A 24140-nucleotide genomic window follows, 5' to 3' on the forward strand; every position below is an offset into this window, starting at 1 on the left:
TTTATTTTTGTATGCCACAACAGCAGCAAGGATTATGTTGGCTCAGAATTGGAAGACAAATGTAATACCAACTATTTCGGACTGGCAGGTTAAATTGATAAATTATGCGGAACTGGCTAGATTATCAGGGAGAATTCGAGATCAGGAAGATCAGAAGTTTTCTGAAAATTGGAGTAAATATTTGGTGTATATAAGAGATAATTGTAAATCTTTAAAGATACTGGCAGGGTTTGATTAACTTCAACAGCATATGGTAAATTAGATAAATGAATAAAGTACGAGATGTAATGAAACTATAAGATACTTACCTAAGGGGGGGGGGGGGGAGGAAGTCTGAAGCTCGGCAGAGCTAAAGGTTGTATATGAGATCTATTTGTATAACAAATGTACATAAATGTATTCTGGTTGAAAATCAATAAAAATTTAATTTAAAAAAAAGAAAAAGGAAAAGACCAGTTCTCTTGTTGCCACCCTCTGGACCTGTCGTGTAGGAGGCACACAAAGAAGGGCCTTAGATGATAATTGCAGGGTCCAGGTCAGTTCCTATTGGGAGGGGTGGTCCATTTCACGAAGCAGTATCTCTTGTTTTGTGACTGACCCTGGAGCTCCTCATAATCTGCACACACCCTGTCAAATCCTGTCCAACTCTGCCCCGACCATGATTCTCTTCCACTTGCCTATCCTGACTCCAAACCCTCCTCGCCAAACCCTGATTTGAACTTCATCTCCTCAGACAAGGGATCTTGACCTTTCCCCTGCGGATCCTTGTACATTGTTATAAGTGGGGAGGAGAGAACTCTTTGACATATGCCCCCCAAAAAACTTTCAATAAATTACGGTATTTCAGGTTGGGTATAGATTGATTATATGTCCACCCCCTCGTTCTGTTGCTCTCCAACCACCATTGCCTACTCACCTGTCCAGGCAACAGGCAATAAGTGAATGAGCAGATGACAACAAATGTTCTTTCTCCCTTGTCCACACTTGCTTGCTCCCTCTATCACTGAAGGAAAAAGCTGGATGAGCAAACAGGTGGTGATGCCAAGCAGCAAGAACTCGCAGTATGATGACCATGCAGTGGGAGGGTCCTTGTGCAAGTGCCCAGCAATGCCCAATAGTGCCCTTAATCCAGCGGTTCTCAACCTGTGGGTCCCCAGATGTTGTTGGACTACAACCCCCATCATTCCTGACCACTGGTCATGCTGGCTAAGAATGATGGGAGTTGTAGTCCAACAATATCTGGGGACCCACAGGTTGACATCATAGCAGATATTAATCTCATATCAATTAATGAGCCTACCTAAGCATCTTTCTCAGCCTGGTATCTGAGGCTGACAGTGTGGGTGCCATGAATGTTTCCCTGGGGAAGAGCATTCATTCATTCATTCATTCATTCATTCATTCATTCATTCATTCATTATTAATTGGAGGGAGTTTTCCCCATGGTAGTAAAGGTCTAGATCCATATTTGAGAAAGATCCTGGTAAAAGCCATCAGTAAGCAAACCATGAGAGCTTGGGGAGAAGGCACTGGTGCAGGATGTCCCTTCCCAAATGGCATGTTTTCAACCTCAGCACTGGCTGCCTGTAAGCCTGAAGAAGAACAGAAATGAAGATACACACACACTTTACAGATGACAAATCAATATGTTCAACAATAATGTTGAAAAACCATATTTTATTGAAATGTATAATATAGAAACCATATTTTATTGAAAACATTGCAAATGTCTATAGTTTATAACCAGATGATATAATACACTAACATTCAGCTTATTTACATAATTCTGCACAATACTGCAAAAACCCAAACATAACAGAAAAAGTACCTGAAAAATAACAACAAATCTCACTCATTGAATAAAAAAAATAGAGGATTTCTGCTGTAACAAATGTACAGTGGTACCTCAGGTTAAGTACTTAATTCGTTCCAGAGGTCAGTTCTTAACATGAAGAACCACTTTAGCTAATGGGGCCTCCCGCTGCCACTGCCGCACAATTTCTGTTCTCATCCTGAAGCAAAGTTCTCAACCCGAGGTACTATTTCTGGGTTAGCAGAGTCTGTAACCTGAAGCGTCTGTAACCCGAGATACCACCGTATATGGAAATACCAGGTACCATCTTAGCAGATGTGTATGAAATTCTGCTTAAACAATACATGCAAATATTATGCTTACCCTGACTATAACAAACAAGTATTTTGAATGTTCCAAGGACAGTTTTGCTTTATTAGGACAATAGTTCCATTTGTATTGGCCAAAACCTATATAAACAAGGCAGAGGCAGCTATTGTCTTTCTCTGTCGCACTCTCTGCTAACACTGTGCTGTGCATGGACATATAAATGAAACCATGAGGCTCAGATGGTTCAACTGTCTTGGTTATCTAGTGCTCTAGTTTCATGCATTACTCAATCTGCAATTTCCTCTCTGCCAAGATTTTCTAAAGCAACTTTAGAAAGCTTTCTATGGCAACTTGACAGTTTTACAAGGCCCTCAACACCACTGCTGGGACCTCTCCTCATCAGCCACTAGGACAGCAAGAGGAACCAAGGCAGAAGGCAGGCCCACCCATTCCTCCCCCAACTGTTGATTGACCTTCATTATCCAGACTGGACTAATTCCTTCTGTCAGCCATAGGCAGCCACCACAGGCCTCTCACACTGACCTAGTGCCTTTCCTTCACAGTAATCATCACTGGCAGCCAGAAGCTGTGTCTTTGACAAGCACTAAAATGTGACACCAAAGAGAGCCCTTCAGCGTCAGACTCAGAGACTGCAAATGAGGATAGGGTCAGTAAGCTGGCTGTTAATGGAACTATGACAAACTGTAACCCAATTTATGGACAATTTCAGACAAGATTTCTGAATTTAGTTCTAATCCAGTTTTTCTCAAACTTGGGTCCCCAACTGTGGGACTACAACTCCCATCATCCCTGATTACTGGTTCTGCTAGCTAGGGATGATGGGAGCTGCAGTCCAACAACTCCTGCTGGAACTCAAGTTTGAGAAACACTGTTCTAATCTGAATTGTGGTTTGGTGTAAACTCTGCTAAAGCAAGACAGACTAACAGTAGATTCATCATTTCTAAATATTATGAAAAAACATGCACAGTGTTGCACCTAAAATATATTTACTATATATACAAACACTTTATATAATGTATCATTCATAGCAAATGTTACATACACTTTGCACCCTTCACAAAGAAAAGAGTCACTATCTTTGAATTTAAGGGTAAAGAAGAAAGCAACTTTTAATATCTGGATCAGGTTTCTGAAACTTTCAGATGCTGCAATTCCAATCACACTTACTAGAGGGAGTAACTCCAACGAACTCAATAGGGTTTATCGCTGAGGAAATACATTTGCCAGGAATATATTGCAAATAGGGCAATCCTTCTAAATGAATTTATTCCTATACTCTACTCGTGCATTTGTAATATTCTAGAATGTCTGTTTTAAAAGATTCACTTTTGATTTTCCACATCAGTTGTTAAATACAGTTAATTGTCCACATTTTAAAGGCCAATGTGGTTAAAAGCAGCAGCAGCAGAAACAAGGACCTTGTTTTGGATACCAGAGATAATAATAATATAATAATAATTTATTATTTATACCCTGCCCATCTGGCTGGGTATGGTTTCCCCATTAATTGCTGCCATAATACATGTTCTCTACATAGAGCACATAAGCTAATACTGATGACACCATTCTTGACCTTTTCAGAGAAACCTGCAAACAAGAATCAAGTGACATCAAAATGTCTTGATGCAACTTTCTTTGCACACCCAGTCGCAGACCACCCCCTCTGCGAGCCAGACCTCAGGTCGAGGAAACTACATGACAGCATATTTGGGATTAAAATGGCCACAACTTTATTAAATTTCAGATGTAGGAAACCTTTGCTTAGGCATTGGGCGTATATCTCTCTCAGCGCCCAGCTGGGGGTCAGAGGCAAGACAGGGTCAATAGGGAATATGGGGACACTGCAAAACATGTGTTTAAACAGCTGGCCCCCTCCTGCATTGCTGTGCACTTGTGGTCAGAGACATTCCCCTCAAGACCCCTCTAACAGAGAACCCTGATATCACCGCCACAAAAGGTGTCAGTCACCACACTACCCCTTCCTTGATTGCTGGACTAAAGGATTCCGCCGAAGGCCTAAAAAAACACCAAAGTTGTGACAATTGCTATGGGGAAAGCAAAACCTGCAGAACAGGGCAAATTCCTTCCTTGCTCTGAAAAACAGCAACCATCGTCCGACCGTAGCAATGCCCATGGACCTGGAAAGGAAAAAGGTCAGCCTGAAAGAAAAGATACAATTAGAGGGAGGGCTAGCTGGGGTGACGCTCCGGGGCTGACTGCGCTGCTGGCTTTTGGAGCGGACTTTTGGAGCGGACTGGAGTGAAGCCTGCTCAGTCATGGTCCACTCTTCTTGCCCGGCCCCCCAGGCAGCCGTGGATAGGTCAATTTGAAAAAGGTTTGGCGGTAACCTGGAAAGCTTCATGGAAACCAAGGGGCGGAGCAACAGCCGCTGGAGTGGTGGGGCTGCAGGAGGACGACAGGGCTGCGTACTGGGCCGCAAACCTCACCCACCACCGGACTGGTGAGCAGATATTTTTCTAATGTACCTTGTGGAGTCTCTTCCCCAAACCCTTACTACTGGACAGAAAAAAATAAGTATTTCAAAATTATTTTCCCTTAATAATATTTAGTTTGGCAGTATACCTGAAGGAGCGTCTCCACCCACATCGTTCTGCCCAGACACTGAGGTCCAGCGCCGAGGGCCTTCTGGCGGTTCCCTCACTGTGAGAAGCCAAGTTACAGGGAACCAGGCAGAGGGCCTTCTTGGTAGTGGCACCTGCCCTGTGGAATGCCCTCCTATCAGATGTCAAGGAAAAAAACAACTATCGGACTTTTAGAAGGCATCTGAAGGCAGCCCTGTTTAGGGAAGCTTTTAATACTGGATGAATCAGCCAGATGGGCGGGGTATAAATACATCATCATCATCATTATTATTATTATTATTAGGATATTGGTTTGCAAGTCCCATTGAGTTCATGGGCTTACTCCTCAGTAAGTGTGCATACTTGGGCACATGCCTACTTGGCAATAAGTCTCACAAGGGGACTTACTTCCAGGTAAATGTAGTTAGGATCAGGGTTTTTATTAATGATACAGAATTAATTCAGTATAATATAATGAATGGCAGTCTCTTCTGCATTAGACTACAAACTCTTCAAGGGTAGATTTCAAATCAAACTTTGGAGAGTTCTGCAACTATACAGCGCAGTTACTACAGCTGTTCAAAGTTGTACGTCACACCTGCTAGGTTTGAATTGCCATCTTTCTTTCCTGAGAAAGGCAGAACAGGAGAGTGGCACAATACTTTATGTACGTCTCACCCATTCCCAGGACATCTTTTTCATGAATGCTAGTTGATTCAGCACAAATAGTTACAACTTTTATTTATTTTTGAATAATAATCCAAAGAGTGTTAGGACAAACAATGAACATACCACCACACAAAGTTACATAAACACACACAGTTCAGGAGCATCTTGTGCTCTGGTCCATGGGGTCACGAAGAGTCGGACACAACTAAACGACTAAACAACAACAAAGGATCTAGTGAAGTTTTCTTTAAGAGCGGACACACCACTGCTTCCTTCAGTTCCCCTGGGAATGTCCCCCTGCCAAGGGATAAATTATAATTTCAACCAGGGGGGTCCGTGTGAAATATGGACACGCCCTAATCAGCCAAGACGGGCACGGATCGAGGAGGCAGATGGTGGGCCTACCAGCTTGGAGGAATCTATCCACATCAGCAGGGAGTATCCGATCGAAATGGTCCAACACTGGACCCAAAGACAGTCGAGGGGCCTCTAGTTCAGTCACTGTATCTAAATTGGCAGGGAGGTCACGGCGGAGCAACAGGACTTTCTCCGCAAAAAAGCTCCCAAATGCCTCACAGCTGTGGGTCAAATTTGTGCTTAAATTTGGTTGTCCTCCTAAGGACCTTATCGACCTAATTATTCTAAAAAGTTGTGCTGGGCGAGAGCTAGCGGATGCAATGGAAGCTGCGAAGTAAGAAGTAAGAAAATATAAGAGGACAATTAATTAAAACAAACAGTGCCCGAATCATTTTGAAATGAGAAGAAATTCTGGGCTGTAAGACAGGTAACTAAATAAGACTATGAAACTCAACTGCTCCTAATGTGCTCCATCTATCCTATCCTACATGTGCCTTTTATAGCTGCACAGGAGAGAGGTGTATGGAGGTACAGCAACTCTCAATACAGTCATGGGGAAAGTATGTTTAGCAAACCAGTAAACATCTATTAAATGCACAGGAATCCTCTTCAAGTGCACACCAGTGGCAAGCCTAGCATCCCTAGAGAATTAAGACACATTAGCAAATCAATCAATCAAATCCATTTATTGTGAGGACCATGCCTGTGCACAAACATCAACACTACAATAGTTAAAGATATTAAAATTCATTACATACTATGCCAACAAAACCTTCTTCCCACAGAATAGAAAAGGAGGGAAAACGAGCAACGAGTTAAACAGACGATGAAGGGGTCTTTACATTGTCGTCCATAAATCTTTCCCTGGCTTTCATGGCCTTCATCACAAAAACCGCTACCACATGGGTAATACGTGGGTTTGCATCAACTAACAAAAATTTTACTCTATCTTCAGGACTGGTTATAGAATTGGGTATAATTTGCAGCAATGCGTCTCTAAAGCCCGAGTAAATGGGGCAATAGAGGAGGTAATGTGTAAGATCCTCTTTAATTTTCATAAGGCAAGGACATAAACGGTGTTCTACTGGGGTTTTTGTGTATCTACCGGTCAAATAAGCAGTTGGCAATGTTTGGAACCGTGCCATAGTAAAAGCTCTCCGAAGGGTGGGATCAGTGATCTCCACCAAGTAGTTGGCACAGATTTTGACTGCTTTTACTCGAGGGAACCAGTAGGAAAACCCAGAGTTTTTTATCTTAGTGGAGTCCAAAAAGGCGTCTTTTTCAAAGATCCATTCCTGAACTTTATCAGGGCTCCACAATTTGAGAGTATTAAACTCAGGTAGGTTGTATCTAGATAAAATGTCTAGTAGATTTTTATGCCAAGTGGTATTATTTTGTAATGATACAAAGGCTTGTTTAGCCAATAAGGTGTTCGGGGCATCTATGAGGTTGGTGAAAAAACGCAGGAATCTTAAGTGGGCCCTGGCAGACACAGAGGGTAATCCTACTTCCACTCTTAGGAAAGCTGCCGGAGTGCTCTGAGGGAGGCCTAGAATTCTTCTGAGATAAAAATTTTGGAAGATTTCAAGCCGTTCTAACAGCTTCAGACACATTAGCATAACATACTTGGAGACAAAAAATCTTTTTCTGTTGAGCCTCTAGAAGGAGTGAATAAGATGAAGGCTGGACATGGGTAAGGTCAGTACTGTAAACCTAAAGCAGAACTACACGTTCAACTAATCACACAGTCCAATGGCAGCCTACAGGTAAAATATCATGTAGGAATGTTCTAATGTAAGATGTAGAAAATGTAGCATGGCAAAAAGAATGTTAAGTTAGAACCCTTCTCCCTGGCATGCTAATTTTCTCTAAGCAGTGAGTTGTACATATGGCATGCAATCTGTAACAGTGGGTGTCCAGCAAGAGATGAACCACATGATTCTGCTGACTGTATAGTTCAGATGGAACTGCTATTCCAGGATTTCAATATTAATGGACTCTGTTTGGACACAGATACCAAGGACAACTGCTGGCAGGAGATCTGTGTATATCTGCATAAATAACTTTTATGTGCAAAACAGTGGCAAACATTTATACAAGCCAAATTAAGGATTTGTTATGCTTACTTAAAATGTTAAAAGCTGGGGGGGGGGGATTCAGTTAGCTGGAAAAATATTGATGATCACACTGACATGCAAGTCTATATAGTAATTAAATAAGTAAAAAACCGACAACACATAGTATGCAAGACCATATAATGGCACTCACAAATTGTTCATACACAGTATTTTTTTATATTTACTCTTATGCTGACCAATTCCTGATAAGCAACATCCTTTGAGGTGCTACTACTGCTACAATTAGTCAGTTTCTTGCTTGGTTATCTGCTTCCTCCTCTTCCTCTTATTTTTTAAAGCAGTATGCAAGAAGAGGGTATACAACGTAATCGGCCTAACTGCATTCTGATGTTCTGAAAGTTCACATTTTTTATTTAAAAAATCTGTGCCTCTGTGTGAAGTGCCCAAGTGTTCATTATTTAAATGCACCATTTCAAGATGTTGCATAATTTTGGAAGCTCCTTTAAAAAATCAACCAGCCAACAAAACCAGCAAACCAGTGACAAAGTTCCATTCTAGAAGGCCGGTTTCTTTACAGGAGTTTGCATATCCGTTCTGATCTGCTTCTTTGCTTGGTAATAATCTGTGGCAAAACCAAACAAACAGGTGAATTAGAATTAGAAATGAGAAACTATGCATGCAGCAAGGGAGACAGTGCGGCTGCTCTGAGCTCCAACTGCCACATTACAGAGTCAAGCAGTAGAATTCAGAACAGCAGCACTTCAGATGGACTCATCCTATTTTATCTGCTGCCAGCCCTGCCAAGAAAAGCAAAAGGGAAACTACCTGCATATAGAAAGCCAGCATATCACATATAAAGATTTACCTGTATCATCTATTTCCTGGTGTAGCTTAACCACATGCAGAAGGTTTTACTTGGGGAAATGCACCACAAAGTACAAGAAATCCTCCTACAGGCTGAAGTGCTGCAGTCCAGAATCCTCTCAGCTTGGTTTACCATCTCACTCTGAGTGTAATGTACAGAATGGCTCTCAGTAATGAAGTCTGAAAGGTTCAAACCTTTCGAGTCCAAGAAGGAACAAACCTTTAACATTTTCTGTACAAAGCTGGGTATTTCTAGGATTCTATGCCATTCCAGCAGGCTGCAAACCAAGGGAGAGAAGCAAAGCTCAGCTGAAAGTCTTGCAACACTTGGCTCCTCGTGTCCTGCCACTGCTTCTATTCCACCATGAGAGCTTTTTAAGTAAGAGCTAGTGCAGTGAGTGTGTGTGTTACGGTCTCACTCTTTACGCCCAATCCTTTTGTGTCACGTCTTTTAGATTGTAAGTCCAAGGACAGAGGCTGCCTTATGAATGGTCTTTGGCTCTAGAATGGCTCTAGGAACCCTTTTGTTTAGAGTTGAGCAAAATATGAATACTTTACATAATATGAAACAGATGAAGGCAGAAAATGCACACAATAACATTTCTGCTGGAACCTAAATCTAGAGAAGTATACAACTGCTTATTTACACAGAAGTAACATTTCTCTGCTACTACTGCTGCTTAGCATTTTATATTTCTTATGCTAAGTTCTAAGAAATTCACATTCAATACCTCAGTAATCCTTAGGCACCCCCCCCGAAAAACCCCCACAGACAAGTGGGGACTCCAGGGGTCCAGCAGAGCGTCGGAGAACTCGCCGCAACCCAGACCTCCCCATCGCTGTTTCTGCGAGGGGGGAAGGGAAGAGGCTTGAGTCAGCTCACGGCTCCATCGCACCCTACAGCCGAAGCCACATGCTGTCACCATAAGCAGTGGATTTTCCAATTAGAGGTTAAAAACCAAATAAAGCTTCAGAAAGAAGAAATTAGGTGTAAATTAATTGATTTGGTAAAATGGAAGCCAAAAAGGAAGTCAGCTTCCGATTTCTGTGGACAGGCTCTGAAAGGGGACTTTTTGTGAATGGGAGCAGAGCATAGTAACTGCAGCCAATGGAGACTTTTTAGCAACTTTCAGTTTTAAGAGACTCTTTTTCTTTTGGATACATATTGGCTATAGTTGTCTCAAGTTGTTCTTCGGGTAACTTTAAGATACAAGTTGACAGTCAGACAGAGATATAATTTGACAGATTGATACTTTGGCAGAGTAGAAAAGCTTTGGCAATACAGGCTTTAAAACTTTAAACTCTGGAACTTGGAGGCACAAAACCGAAGCTAAGCAGGAGAACTCTCTATTTATATTGGGGGAGGAATTCCCCAGGAAGAATAGAGAACCTGGAATTGGATTGGATATAAGTGCTTACTGAAGACCAGGGAAATTTATTGCAACACTACCTGCCAATAAGTAACTTTTTAACACCTTCTGACATTTTTGGATGCATATCTTTTAAAGCTTAAAACTTGAAGATCTATATTATAATATACTGAATTATAAAGTTAAAGAAGTGGACTATAACATATTGGATTACAGTCATAAAGTTGGACTACTTCCCATTCACCGCCACCTTCTCGAAAGGAAAGGAATTATTGAAGAGAAGTATACAATTCTGCATTGATTGTTTGTGTTGGTTTTGCTTATTTTTCAGTCTTATTTCATGTGGGAACTGTCCTGTTTGATATATGGCTTGCTATTTTGAATGAGTAAGATTTGGTGAAGTTAATTGACTAACCTTTGGGTGAAAGAGGTATGGCAACAGAGTCATATTTTTACTTTTGCCTTGTTCTTTTTTACTTTCCCCCTTCTTTTTCATTTTCTATTCGTTGTAAGGATTTGCAAGGGCGGGAAAAGGGTCCAAAGGTGAAAAGGGAAGATTTTATGGTTGAGCTCGGGAGTGGGAAAATGTTTTCACTTCTGGGCAGAACTAAGAAATGCAGGTGTGACCTTGAATAGAACAAAGATTCCAACCTCTAGTGCAGACATGGAAAAAGGGAAGCAGGATATGGGAGCTGTCACTAGGAAGGCCTCCATTGAGAAGTGACATGCAAGTGTACAGGAAGAGACAACAACAGAAAAAACAGGGAAGGCAGATTACACTGACTTTCTTATGAAGCAATTTATTGATTTTAGGAAGGAGATGGCCCAGGAAACGAAGAGTTTGGCGCAACAAGTGCACTCAGACTTGGAAAAATCTACTAACTTATTGACGGAACAGTTTGGGAAGATGGGAGAGAAGGTTAACAATTTAGAAATTAAGGTTGACAAGTTGGAAAAAAACACTGAGGAACTGGGCCATCTGAAAGAGGAACAGAAAGTTGTTATGGGGACTGTGGGAAGCCTTCAAGAAAGACAAAATGATTTAGAAGACTAAATCCTTCTTTTGCAGCTAAAAGAGGATTACCAATTTCAGAGGAAGAACAGAATCTAGAAACATATGTTGCAAAAATAATTTCAGAATGGATGGGGGAGAGTCAAGAATGGGTGGTGGAAATGGCTGAGAGTCGTTTCAGAGTCCGCACGAGGGAAACTAGACAGAGAAAGCAGCCAGGAGGTGTCCTACTAACATTTGTTACAAAAAGAGCAAGGGATGCAATCCTTCAAAAAAACTTTGAGGACAATCTCGTGGCTGCTGGACAGAAAGTAGACATTTTTAGGGAAATCCCTTTTAAACTCAGAATTAGAAGACAGAGATATAGATTTCTGACAACAGCTCTGAGAAGAGCAGACATAAAATATAAATGGGAATACCCAGAGGGGATTCTCATTTACATTTATGAAAAAGAGATATAGGCTGATAACAGAAAATCAGGCCAGAGAATTCTTTGAAAAACACAGAAGAGACCTAGATACCAGACATGACATAAAAACAGACCCACTAGCAGAACAAAGAGCTGCCTTGGAGCGGCTGTCTTTGGAGGGAGCAGTAGGTGGAAAAATGGATATTTTAAGTGACTCTGAAAATGGCCAATCTTAAAATATTAAGTTGGAATGTTAACGGTTTGAATGACAAAAACTAAACGTAACAGAATTCAACATGTAATTGTAAAACAAAAATTGGATATTATTTGTCTTCAGGAAACACGTATTTCAAAAATAAAATAAAAGAATTTTAATTAACAAAAGATTAGGAATGGATTTCATCTCAGCAGACAATGTCAAAAAGAGAGTTGTCTTTTATATTAATCCTGCACTAGAACCCAAATTGATCCAAAAAGATGAGAAAGGCAGAATTTTAATAGTACTAATAAAAATTCAAGAGAACATAATTTTGGTTGGAGTATACACCCCAAATGAGAAAAAAGCAGTTTTTTTCAAAAAAAAAAAATTGGAAACAGAATTACTTGAATATGCAGATCAAAAAATCATCTTAATGGAAGATTTAAACGGCGTTCCATCATTAGAAAGAGGATAGATCAGCTAGGAAGAAAGATACAAAAGAAGGCAGATTACCAAAGACCTTTTTTGATTTGGTTCAAACTTTAAATTTGATAGATATCTGGAGAGTAAAACATTTATTCGACAAACAGTTCATTTTTCATTCTTCTGTCCATGGTAGCAGTTCAAGGATAGACGCTTTATGGATTTCCGAAGAGTTGGAACCCGTTGAAAGAGAGCAAACCCGTTGAAAGATGTGATGAATGAGATTTTAAAGACAGGTGAAATTCTAAGAACATGGAAGGAAGCTTATATAACAGTGATTCCAAAACAAGATTCGGATTTAATGCAAATAAAAAATCACAGGCCTATTTCATTATTAAACAATGATGATAAATTATTTGCAAATATTTTAGCCAGTAGAATGAAAAAAATTATTAGGTGAATATATATATCAAGATCAGGCAGGATTCCTTCCAGGTAGACAAATGAAAGAGAATACAAGAAATATTCTGAACGTGATAGAATACCTGGAGGTAAAAAAATGAAAAAAAGCAACAATGATGTTTATAGATGCTGAAAAAGCTTTCGACAACATTTCCTGCGATTTCATGAAAAAATTGCTGGAAGAAATTAATTGTGGATATAAATTTTTAAAAGGAATACAAGCAATATATTCAGAACAAAATGCAAAATTAATTATAAATCAGGTGATAATGAATTACTGTAAAATACAAAAAGGAACTAGGCAAGGATGCCCGTTATCACGGTTGCTGTTTATCTTGGTCCTGGAAGTACTTGCAAGAAATATAAGAGCAGATAAAGAGATTACAGGGATAAAAAAGGGGAAAAATGAATTTAAATTGAAAGCCTTTGCTGATGATTTAGTAATTACGGTAGAGGATCCAAAAAATTATCTCCCTAAGGTAATAGAAATAATTCAAGAATTTGGGGAAGTGGCAGGATTTAAATTAAATAGAAATAAAACTAAATTATTAGTTAAAAATCTAAAAGAAGAAGAGAAAAAAGATTTGGTGCAAAGCATTGAGATAGAAATCTATAAAAAGTAAAACATCTAGAGATATAGTTAACAATAAGGGATATAAATGTGTATAAATATAACTACAAAAAAGTATGGTGTGAGATAAAAAGGAATTTAGAAATTTGGAGCAGAATGAATCTCTCCCTACTAGGAAGAATTGCTGCGATTAATATGAATGTGTTACCGAAGATGCTCTTCCTTTTTCAGACAGTCCCAGTAATGGTTAAGGATGACTGCCTCAAAAGATGGCAAAAGGATATTTCTAAGTTTGTCGGGGGGGGGGGGGGAGGCCAAGGATTAAACATAAGATACTTACAGACACAAGAGAAAGAGGAGGCTTCGCCCTCCCAGACCTTAAACTGTACTATGAGGCTGCATGCTTGGTTTGGATTAGGGACTGGATAAAACTGGAAAAGGAAGAAGCATTAGATTTAGAAGGTCATGATAACAGATATGGATGGCATGGATATTTATGGTATGGAAAAGGGAAAGTACATAAAGGACTTTACAATCATTTAATTAGGAAATCATTAATGAGAGTATGGGAGAGATATAAAGATTTAATAGAACAAAAAACACCTTGGTGGCTATCACCAACTGAAGCTTCGTTACTCAAACCGCTTGGTAAAAAAGGGAAATGACCTACATACAGAGACTTATTGAGAGATCAAGAAGGAAAATGGAAACTAAAAGATTATGATGAAATTAAAGACCATTTTCAGAGTTGGTTGCATTACTGACAAGTAAATGAGTTGTATAGTGGTACCTCGGGATGCGAACGGGATCTGTTCCAGAGCCCCATTCGCATCCCAAACGGAACGTAAGATGCGACAGCGCATCTGTGGGTCGCGTTTTGCTGCTTCCGCGCATGCGCGTGACATCATTTTGACCATCTGCGCATGTGTGAGTGGTGAAACCTAGAAGTAATGCGCTCCGTTACTTCCGGATCACCGCGGAGTGCAACCTGAAAGCGCTCAACCTGAAGTGTATTTATCCCGAGGTATAACAAAAAAGGGTTTAGTTATACAACCTCTAGATTCCAAAAGGAGTTTATAGAAGAAGACACGAAGTTATTGAAGAAAGCATATAGTATTCTACTAGAATGGAAACGAAAGGTGAGGAGGTCAAATCGGTTATGATTAAACGGGTACAAGATACAGGACATAATATAAATTTGAGGACTGGGAAAAATTGTGGAAAGTAGATTTGAAATTCACAGACTGTTCTCCTTTGAAGGAAAACTATATGAAAATGATGTATAGATGGTATATCACACCAGTAAAAATGGCAAAAATGTATAAAACTGGGTCAAACACCTGTTGGAAATGTAAGGAAAAAGAAGGTACTTTGTATCATATGTGGTGGGAATGTAGAGAAGTTAAAATTTTTGGGAGTTGATATATAATGAACTTTAAAAAATGTTCAAAATGACATTTGTAAAAAAACCAGAAGCATTTTTGTTAAGGATTTTAGGACAAGACTTGCCAAGAAAAACAAAGAATTTATTCATGTCTGCTACAACAGCGGCAAGAGTCTTCTTAGCACAAGGAAGGAAAAATGAGGAAGTCTCAACAAAAGAACAATGGCAAGAAAGACTGATGAGCTATGTGGAAATGGTAAAGTTAATATATAAACTACGAGAGAAGGAAAACCGTGACTTCAAGGAAGAATGGGAACTTTTTACAAACTATTTAAAAAGACAACAAAAGGACTTGGATTCCTTGGCAGGTTTTGAATAAACATTCACAAATTTATTAGTAGAACATAGGATAGATAAGGTAATGATATGTATAACTTTTTAACATGCAGAGAATAATATGTGCAAACAAATCAGAGTGGGGAGCTGAGGGAAGTCTCTGGAGGGTGGGAGAGGGAGGGGTGGGAGGGAATAAAAAAAGGGGGGAATGTAATTGGTTATATTGATTGACAATTTGTTTGTTAAAATTGCTCAATAAAAATACATTAAAAAACAACAACTTCAGTAATCCTTGCAAGGCAGGAGTCCTATAATGTAAGAGCAGATTATTATTCCCATATAGCAGAAGCTGTTTTCTCCCTTTCCTGTCTCCCACAGTGTTGAAATTTGGATTGTAAGCATTTCCCCTGCATATGTAACGACAGTCCATGTACACCGAAGTTGCTATATAAAGACTTAGAAACAGCAACTAAAATGGGGTCAGTCTAGTAACATGCACATTTAGATCCCTTGGTGTACTAAGTCTCAAGTGAACAGTGTCTCATATGAATGAGGCTTCACTGCACAATAGCTTAAAATAAAATGCTGCAAAGTTTTGGGATTTAAATTCCTTCTTCAAATGTCAAACAGTAGGTATGTCATTGGCAGTGGCAGAGCTTCATGCTCCAGCACCGGGGGCGGAGAGCAGGCGGGGGCATGGCGCCCAGTGCGGGCGGGGGAGCAGCCGCAAGGGCACCCTGCCAGGATCACGCTGCCGAGGGCGGTGCGCTCCCCCCGCACTCCTCTTCCTCCGCCAGTGGTCATTGGCAATTAATAAATAGCAGTGAATGCACTTGACACCATCACTACCTCTACAAACAGAGACTGTTGCCATTCAGAATTACCATGAATTACAAAGAAAAATAAAAGTATCTACCCAGCCAGGGGCCAATGGCAAATTATCAAAGTAGCAAACCAGTGCCAAATGAAACTAGGTGAAGAAGCAGTTCCCATGATCGCTTAACCAACAGTATCCCATTGAGATACCAACTCAACCAGCAATCAATGCAACCAGCATTCTGCTAACAGCGGAAGCCTTGCATTTGGTCCAAAGAAAGATGTTCTTGGCAAGGTCCCTGGAATTCTGTAGGATTTGCAGAGCCAATTTTGTTAAGTTGCTCCAGCACCAATTTGTGATGGGGAATAATGTGTACATTAGGTTGCCACGTACTGCTGATGAGCATAAGGAGCACGGGTGATGGAAAACAAAGTCCACAGTTATCACAACCTTCCATGGGAAGAAGACCTCTGGGAGGGAGGGAGGACCAGCTAGCTAGGATCTCACATAGGCTATCAGATGTAAGGCCATAGAAATGCCTATGACAGCAGGAGGGGGAACATACGATGAATTAAATAGTAGAAGTTTCATTCATAGTTGGCATACACATTTACTAAGGATGGAAGGCTTTTGGAATCTGCTCCCACCTTCATTTGACCATCTGTCATCCCTCAGGAATCAGGGCTCTACCCAAAATTGCAGGAATGCACGAGCCTTTCTGATGTCTTCCCTTGTCTCTGTTGTGGTAAAGGGAGACAGCAACGGAGAAGGCTACTGGGAACCATTGCAGCAGGAACTGAAGGCTTTGCGGGCAACACCACTTTCATTACCATATGCTGCAGCCTAGGTGCTGGGTGAGCACACCCAACCTTAATATTTACTATTCCAGCAAGTGGCACCAGGCTTCATTTCATGTGTGGCCATTAAAAGCACTGCTGCTCAGACTTTTGGTACCGTGGCTTGCTCAGTCCCAGTTTATTAACTAATAAAAGGTGGCAAGGTAAATCTTAAGAGCTTTCCCCCTATCAACACAAAATGCAACATTTCTTCTGAGCTGTTTGTAGTTCACTGGACAGAAGCAGCCAACCTGGTGCCAGAGGCAGGCAGTGTGGTGCTCTCCATACCTCTTGAATGACCACTTCTATCATCCTTGACCATTGGCCCTGCTGGCTACAGCTGGTGGGAATTGTAGCCCAGAAATTGGGGGGGGGGGATCAAGCTGGCTACTTCTGTCTTAAGTCTCATTTGCAGCTGCAGAGGTAACAAGTATCCATCTATTATTGGATCAACTTATATCAGATGGTGGTGTGAAAATAGTCAGGCATTTCTATATTTGTTAATAGTGCCTATGTCCTACTCAGATGTGCAGATGACACAACATTGATGGCAGAAAGTGAGGAGGAATTAAAGAACCTTTTAATGAGGGTGAAAGAGGAGAGCGCAAAATATGGTCTGAAGCTCAACATCAAAAAAATGAAGATCATGGCCACTGGGCCCATCACCTCCTGGCAAATAGAAGGGGAAGAAATGGAGGCAGTGAGAGATTTTACTTTCTTGGGCTCCATGATCACTGCAGATGGTGACAGCAGCCACGAAATTAAAAGATGCCTGCTTCTTGGGAGAAAAGCAATGACAAACCTAGACAGCATCTTAAAAAGCAGAGACATCACCTTGCCAACAAAGGTCTGTATAGTTAAAGCTATGGTTTTCCCAGTAGTGATGTATGGAAGTGAGAGCTGGACCATAAAGAAGGCTGATCGCCGAAGAATTGATGCTTTTGAATTCTGGTGCTGGAGGAGACTCTTGGGAGTCCCATGGACTGCAAGAAGATCAAACCTATCCATTCTTAAGGAAATCAGCCCTGAGTGCTCACTGGAAGGACAAGATGGTTGGATAGTGTTCTCGAAGTTACCAGCATGAGTTTGACCAAACTGCGGGAGGCAGTGGAAGACAGGAGTGCCTGGCGTGCTCTGGTCCAGGGGGTCACGAAAAGTAGGACATGACTAAACGACTAAACAACAACAACAACAACAATGTCCTACATGTTAGCATCTTTGATGAAAAGGATAATCAACATCAATATTAATGCAACAATATCAACTTGGCCACAAAGTTGCTATTGAAGTCTAAATTACCTTAAATACAAATTATGGGACCAGATCAACTTGAGATTTACTTAGCTGATTCCTAGTTCTCGCTTTAGAGAACTACCACTATAGAGTGCAGGTCGGGACTCACGTGGCAACTCCTTGCACAGAGGAAACTAGCATGTCAGAAAAGAGGTTGAGCTAAAGCCCTTTTAAAGCTACAAGTTACCTTTCTGTGTGCAGAGAATTCTTGTTATTTGGATAAAAATCGCAGCCCAAAGTTAAGTGTTAAAAGACACTTTTGATAGTAAGGGCTGTTCAACAATGGAAGAAATCCCCGGGGTGGGACTAGGGGTCTCTCCACGGCTGGAGGCTTGATGGCCGTCTGCTGTGGTGGCCCCATCGCAGGAACCCAGCGCTGAGCAGCTGCTGGAATTCGATGAAGTCCCAGGTCCCTTCAAACTCTAAAAACTCTACACTTCTGTTGAATCCTATGTCTGTTTACTCCAAAGTAAGCACTTCAGTGTTCAATGGGGTTTACTCTCCAGTAAGTGGGTTTAGGATGACAGCTTTAGGGCTTCACATCTCACAAGCCATCTCACAGTGGGGAAAAGTTGTAACTTTCCCAGCCTTCCTAATTCAATTTTAAAATGCAGGGCACCACTGGGAGTGGAACAGCTACTACAACATGACTTTCTGTATTACCAAATACCTGACATGTGAAGTGCTTTTTCTGGGTTGTGCATCCTTTGTCATGTGGTGCTGCATACTGGTAGCAACAAACATTAAATGAAAGTGCAAATGCTGCTCACCGGTCAGTGACGTCTGCCTCCGCTTCCTCCCAGGCCGACTCTTCTTCCCTGCCATCTTTGGGGGTTTCTCCATCACTTTGCCATTGTGGCGAGCTTTGGGTTCCTTGGCTGCAGCTCGGTTCATGGGCTGCAAGGGTCTGGGAGCCTCTCTTACCACACAAGTATGGTAAAAGAGGGGGACCTCGTGGCTCTGCAACTCTTCCCACTGCAGGAGGCCTTCAGTCGGAACCTCTTGCCAGAAGTCAAAGTTCCACCTCCGCTTTGCCTTTTCCATGCTAGTGCACAAGATGCGCTGGATGTCCTGCTGCAGATTACTGTGGTCCACAGGACCAAAAAGATTCCTTCTCACATGGTTTGTTTTTGCACATATCCTTGGCTCCACCTTCTCTCCCTTCCGCCTGTCCTTCATCACAGAGCAAAGCAGCAGTTCCCTAACAAAAACAGAAATACACTCACTGAGATCTTTTTATCACACAAAGCCAAAGTGTTGCGTGCTTATGGAGACATAGCCAGAGGAGGCAGGTTCTGTGAAGGCCTAGTCACTGCCCCCGGGAAACACCAAAGCCCTCCCTTAAGTTTTCTGTTCTCATATTTTTGAAAGCTACCTGCTTCCCTTATATATAAGGAAAAGCAAGCTGGCAGTATTCTCCCCAAATAGCTGAGTAGTAATTGAACCTGCAGGCAGACTTGGATTTGCAGACGACTGCTGCAGATGATCTTGGCTTGGAGGGACAACAATATTTTTCATTCATTATAGGGTGCCACAGACTGCCATTTTCATGTGCCTGCGTAGTGAATTTTAGGTTTGCGCAATTAAAGCGGATGAAAGGTTTCTGTCACCTTAGTGCAACAAACCCAGTTTAAAGAAGAATCTGACCTTTTGTTTTTTGGGAAGCGATGGGGAAATGCATTGAAAAGAGTGGGATGAAGGAATGATATCCCACAAGGAAACAGTCACAATGTTCAATAAAGACCAGCTACAATCTAACTTCCACGAAAGTTTTATGCAAGCAAATCAGGATGAATGCTCCATAGAAAGTTCATCTGGAGGGACCCAGTCTTGTTCTGCTATTGCTCCACTCTGTTGCAATAGGTCCTTTGTTCTTAATTCAACCTTCAAATTCCTCCCAACAAAATGTGTGCAGGCAGATCCTATGCATGTTTATTTAGAAGTAACTCCTACTTTGTTTAAGGGGGTTTACTTTGAAGTAACCTTATATGTGTCTACTCATAAGTAAGCCCCATTGAGTTAAATGGTGCTGACTTCCAGGACTGCTGTTTTGAGGTTCTGCTTAGGGTTTTACTTTGCAAAAGGTGTTTACTCTGAAATAAGTCCAAGTTCAGTGTGAATAACTCCCATGTAGCTGTGTATGGGTTCAGGACCTAAGTGCCCTGAAGGATTTCCACACCACCTACTTTTGCACTCAAACTGCCAAGGGAGAGGGCCACACCTGTACGTTGTGAAGGATCTGGGATTTTTCCTTGCAGGAAAAATTAACTTGGGCCGAAGCAGTTAATTAAGGAAAGTAGAACTCTGAACTTTTGCAAGCTCTGCAAAGTTCTACTTGGGTACTGGGGAGGACCCTCAAAAAAGAGCCCAGTAGCAAATATTATTTCACTTTCTCTCCTATTTTCCCCCAAACACGAAGCAACGCAATAAAAGCATGAAGCCGCTTCATCTCCGCCTTTCTCTTTCTTTCCCGCCACGCGCCTCCCACTCTGCTTACCTGCAGAGCTACCTCCACGGATCACGCAGGTTGCTATCCCAACCTGCCCCTACTCAGGCTGAAACTGGCACGCCATTCGAGTTTCCCCCAATCTCTGCTGCCCCCAACACAATTTCTTTCCCAAGAGACTTTTCCACTTAATTGCACATTTCCCTCCTGAGCTGCCCTGAGCAGCCTCCTCCCATTTTAAACCGGTCTAAGGTTTCTCCCTTTCCTTCTCACTCTGCTTTTGCCTTGCAGCTTTCCCAGTTACTTGCAAGCAAAGGACACCGACTTAACCACCTTTAAGCTGCATGTTTTGAGTTCCCCTGACCTCTATGGCAGGGAGAAGTGCCTATGTAATTTCCACTGAAAACCGATGTTTCTAAGTGTGCTAAGCAGTGTGCCGTGGCACCTTGGGGTGACTTGAATGCTCTCCCTCTTTCCTTCCCTCCCTCCTCGGAGACCCTCTCGCATCTCTGCCTCCCAAAGGCTTGCACAGCTATTTGTTGCAGCAGCCCTGGCTACAAGCGTCCCAGGGGAATGGTGCCTGGGGCTGGCCAGGGGTGCTTCCCAGGCCCCTGTGGGGCAGTGTGAAGAGGCACCCCTTTTGGGGGGAGGGAGGCAACTCAGAGACCAGGGGTGGCAGCTGCAGCTGCCCAGAGGACTCCCAAGGAGAGGGGAGAAGAGAGGGGCTGCCGGCTCTGCAGGCAAGGGGTGACATAACTGGGCTCCTGAGTCCCACAGGGGTGCCACAGAAAGAATATAGTTGGTCAAGGGAGCCGTGGACCCAAAAAAGGTTGAAAACCTCTGCCTTAGTGTATTTACTGACTGCAGCTCACTCCCAAACAGGCTTGCAGAGGGCTGCAGGTTAATGCTGGCTTTGAAAACTCTTATTAAGAAAGATGGCATGTTCCTGGAGTACAGCTCACAACATGCTTGGAGACTTGCATGCACGCTAGACCTTTAAAGCACATGCAAAACACATTCCTTCCCTCAAAGAATTCTGGGCACTGTAGCTTACCCCTCCCAAAGTTGCAATTCCTAACAACCCTTAACAGTGGCCAGGATTCTTTGAGGTACAGAAGGATGTGTTTCCAACATGGTTAGCAAGGAATAGTGTGTATGCCACAATCCTGCTGAATTTGACAAATCAAAGGCTGAGGACCCATACACACTTATCTGGGAGTAGTTTCCACTGGCCTGTTCTACTTCAGAGTAGAAGTGCATGGAATTGCACTCTTACACATGCAACCCTGGCAAGTAAGCCCCCTGAACTCAGTATGATTTACCTCTTGGAGTAGATTTGTTTTATTTAAAAGCCTTGAGCTATGAGGGCCTGAGACATGTGGGGCTTTGTAGGTAAAAAAAAATCGCACTTTGAAATGAGGAATTGGGCTCAGAAACAAATTGGCAGCCAGTGCAGTTGGGCAACAAATGGAGTTGTATGTTCAGATCACCAGATCTCAATTGATAGTCCACTGAATTCTGCACTGGATACAGTTTTTGAGCAGTCTTCAAAAGCAGGCCAACATACAACACATTACAGTGATCTAACCTAGAGGTAGAGAGGTTAATCTAATGACAGACAGGTGGTGCAGCATGTGATAGAAAGTGACTGAAAGACAGACAGTGTGCAACCCTATACCTTTCTTCTCAGAAGTAAGTCCCTGGAGCTTAGTGAGACTTACTCCTAGATCCTGTAAGTAAAGGATTGCAGCATGAGCTATGAATTAGCCTCACATTCAAATCAGCTCAGTAGGTGCCCTAGGGAAGCCCTGCTCTCACTCATCTGGCTTATGGAATAGTAATACTTGCCTTAAAGCCTTCTTGCAAGGATTCCAACAGGATAATGTGTGTGAAGCACATCAAACCACTGCCGGATTACCAAATAGGCAGAGTAGGATTACCAATATGGCGGATTACCAAATAGGTGGCTCAAAATATTATCAATTTGATCTTGAAACAAAATTACAATCAAGCTTTCTTAGTTCCATGTTACCCCACTATAGCAAATGAACAAGGGAGCCCCTGAGATTCAGATTGCCTAGCGGCCTCCACAGGGTTTAATTGGGCACTGCATCAAATGCTTAAAATGCTATTTACATACTCAGCAGAGTTAACTTGGGTTCAGATACCCACTGGCTCACAAAGCTCACCCTGAGCTAGTTGCCCCCTCTCAGTCTAGCCTACCTAGCAGGGTTGCTGCCAGGATAAAATAGGGAAAGGCCCTGAGCTTGTTGGAAGAATTGTGGGGTAAGGACATAAATGAAACAAACACACCCATTTCTACTCCCTCTTCATCACTCTGCTAGGGGGTCTAGTCGGTGTGCTAAGCTGACCGACTCAAGTCAGGTTTTACTTGGGCATCTGAAAAAACTGATCATTCACAAAGAGCAAACTCTGTTGGCTTCAGGCGGTTACATTTTGACAGGTCTGCCCCTTGGTTCTCCGAGGAAGCCAACGCGCCACTTCTCCCGGGAATTGGGCTTTGCCAGGAGGCATGTCTTTGCCAGATGTCAGCCTGGCACTAGGGGAGTCTCGAACGGCTGATTCCTTTCTCTGCAAGGAGGGTAAACACCTCTCCAGAGGCGGACTCTGACCCGCAAAATCTTGCTTTTCAGATAACCAATCCAACTTGCACAATAAATGGGAAGGTAATGCATTGGATACAAGCTGTTGTCATGTAAATATCTATCTATCTATCATCTATCTATCTATCTATCTATCTATCTCTATATATGTAAGTGTATTCAATTTAGAATGTACCATTTTTTCATCTTGCAAAACTGTGCAAACAAAGCCTTGTGAATTAAGGCCAAGGTTGCAGTTTCGATCCCTGTATGGGACCCCTGCATTGCAGGGGGCTGAACTAGATGACCCTCAGGATCCCTTCCAACTCAGCAATTCTACGATTCTATGAAGCCAGGGTGTTGGCTTTTTTTGGCTGGGAACAAGGAGAAGCTTATTTCCTTCTGTTTTAAAGTGGGCTGTTGTACACTCTGATCTTATGCATGGTTACTCTGAGGTAAGCCTGAGCTAAATGAGATTTACCACGCAATCCTACGCATATTCACTCAAAGGTCCGATGGTACTTACCTCAAGGTAAATTTTCCCAAGTTTACAGCCTTAGACCTAAAAAAAGCAGGCTTACGGTTGAAGTCAAGCAGCCTGATCCTATTATGGTTATTCAAAAACAAGTCCCACTGAATGCTGGGCAAAAGATTCCTGTACTGCAGGCAGCTGGACTAGATGACCCTCGTGATCCCTTCCATCTCAACAATTCTATGCTTCTATGAACTCAATAGGGCTTCATGGAGGTGTGCTGTGCTGCTGAATTTACTCAAGACGGTTTCAAATAAGCACAGGATTGTGCTGAAAGTTGCACAAGGCTAAAGGAACAGATCTGGAGATTCCTTAAGGTTTGTGCAGCCGGGTCCTACCACCTATTCACTTAAGATCAATCCCAAATAAACTGTGCTTAAATTCTGTATATTTGTGGGGCCGCAGTGCAACCACTTTGCTTCCAGCTCCTCCAGCTCACCCTTTCCTTCTCTGCCTGCATTGACCAAGTACAGTCATTACCTCGGGTTAAAGTAGCTTCAGATTGAGCGTTTTCGGGTTGCGTTCCGCGTCAACCCAAAAGTAAGGGAATGGGTTACTTCCAGGTTTCGCTGCTTGCGCATGCACTCAAAATGACGTCACACGCATGTGCAGAAGCGGTGAATCACGACCCATGCATGCGCAGACGTGGGTTGCGTTCTGCTCAGGATGTGAACGGGGCTCTGGAAGGGATCCTGTTCGCATCCAGAGGTACCACTGTATCAAATTGTATCCTCAAAGAGCACTATTTCAAAG

General features: G+C 42.2%; 1 protein-coding gene across 1 annotated transcript; it reads right to left on the minus strand.

Moving 5' to 3' along the window:
- Nucleotides 1–7802: 7802 nt before the first annotated feature.
- Nucleotides 7803–23528, minus strand: LOC310763572 (uncharacterized protein). Its single transcript, XM_083616083.1, has 4 exons — nt 23382–23528; nt 18577–19007; nt 9417–9539; nt 7803–8452 (listed from the first exon to the last, which is right to left on the minus strand). The coding sequence occupies exons 2-3, from the start codon at nt 18983–18985 to the stop codon at nt 9427–9429; spliced, it is 522 nt and encodes a 173-aa protein (XP_083472209.1). The 5' UTR covers nt 18986–19007; nt 23382–23528; the 3' UTR covers nt 7803–8452; nt 9417–9426.
- Between the last annotated feature and the right edge of the window lie 612 nt (nt 23529–24140).

This window comes from Podarcis filfolensis, assembly GCF_964270895.1.
Source record: "Podarcis filfolensis genome assembly, chromosome: 5".
NCBI lineage: Eukaryota > Metazoa > Chordata > Lepidosauria > Squamata > Lacertidae > Podarcis > Podarcis filfolensis.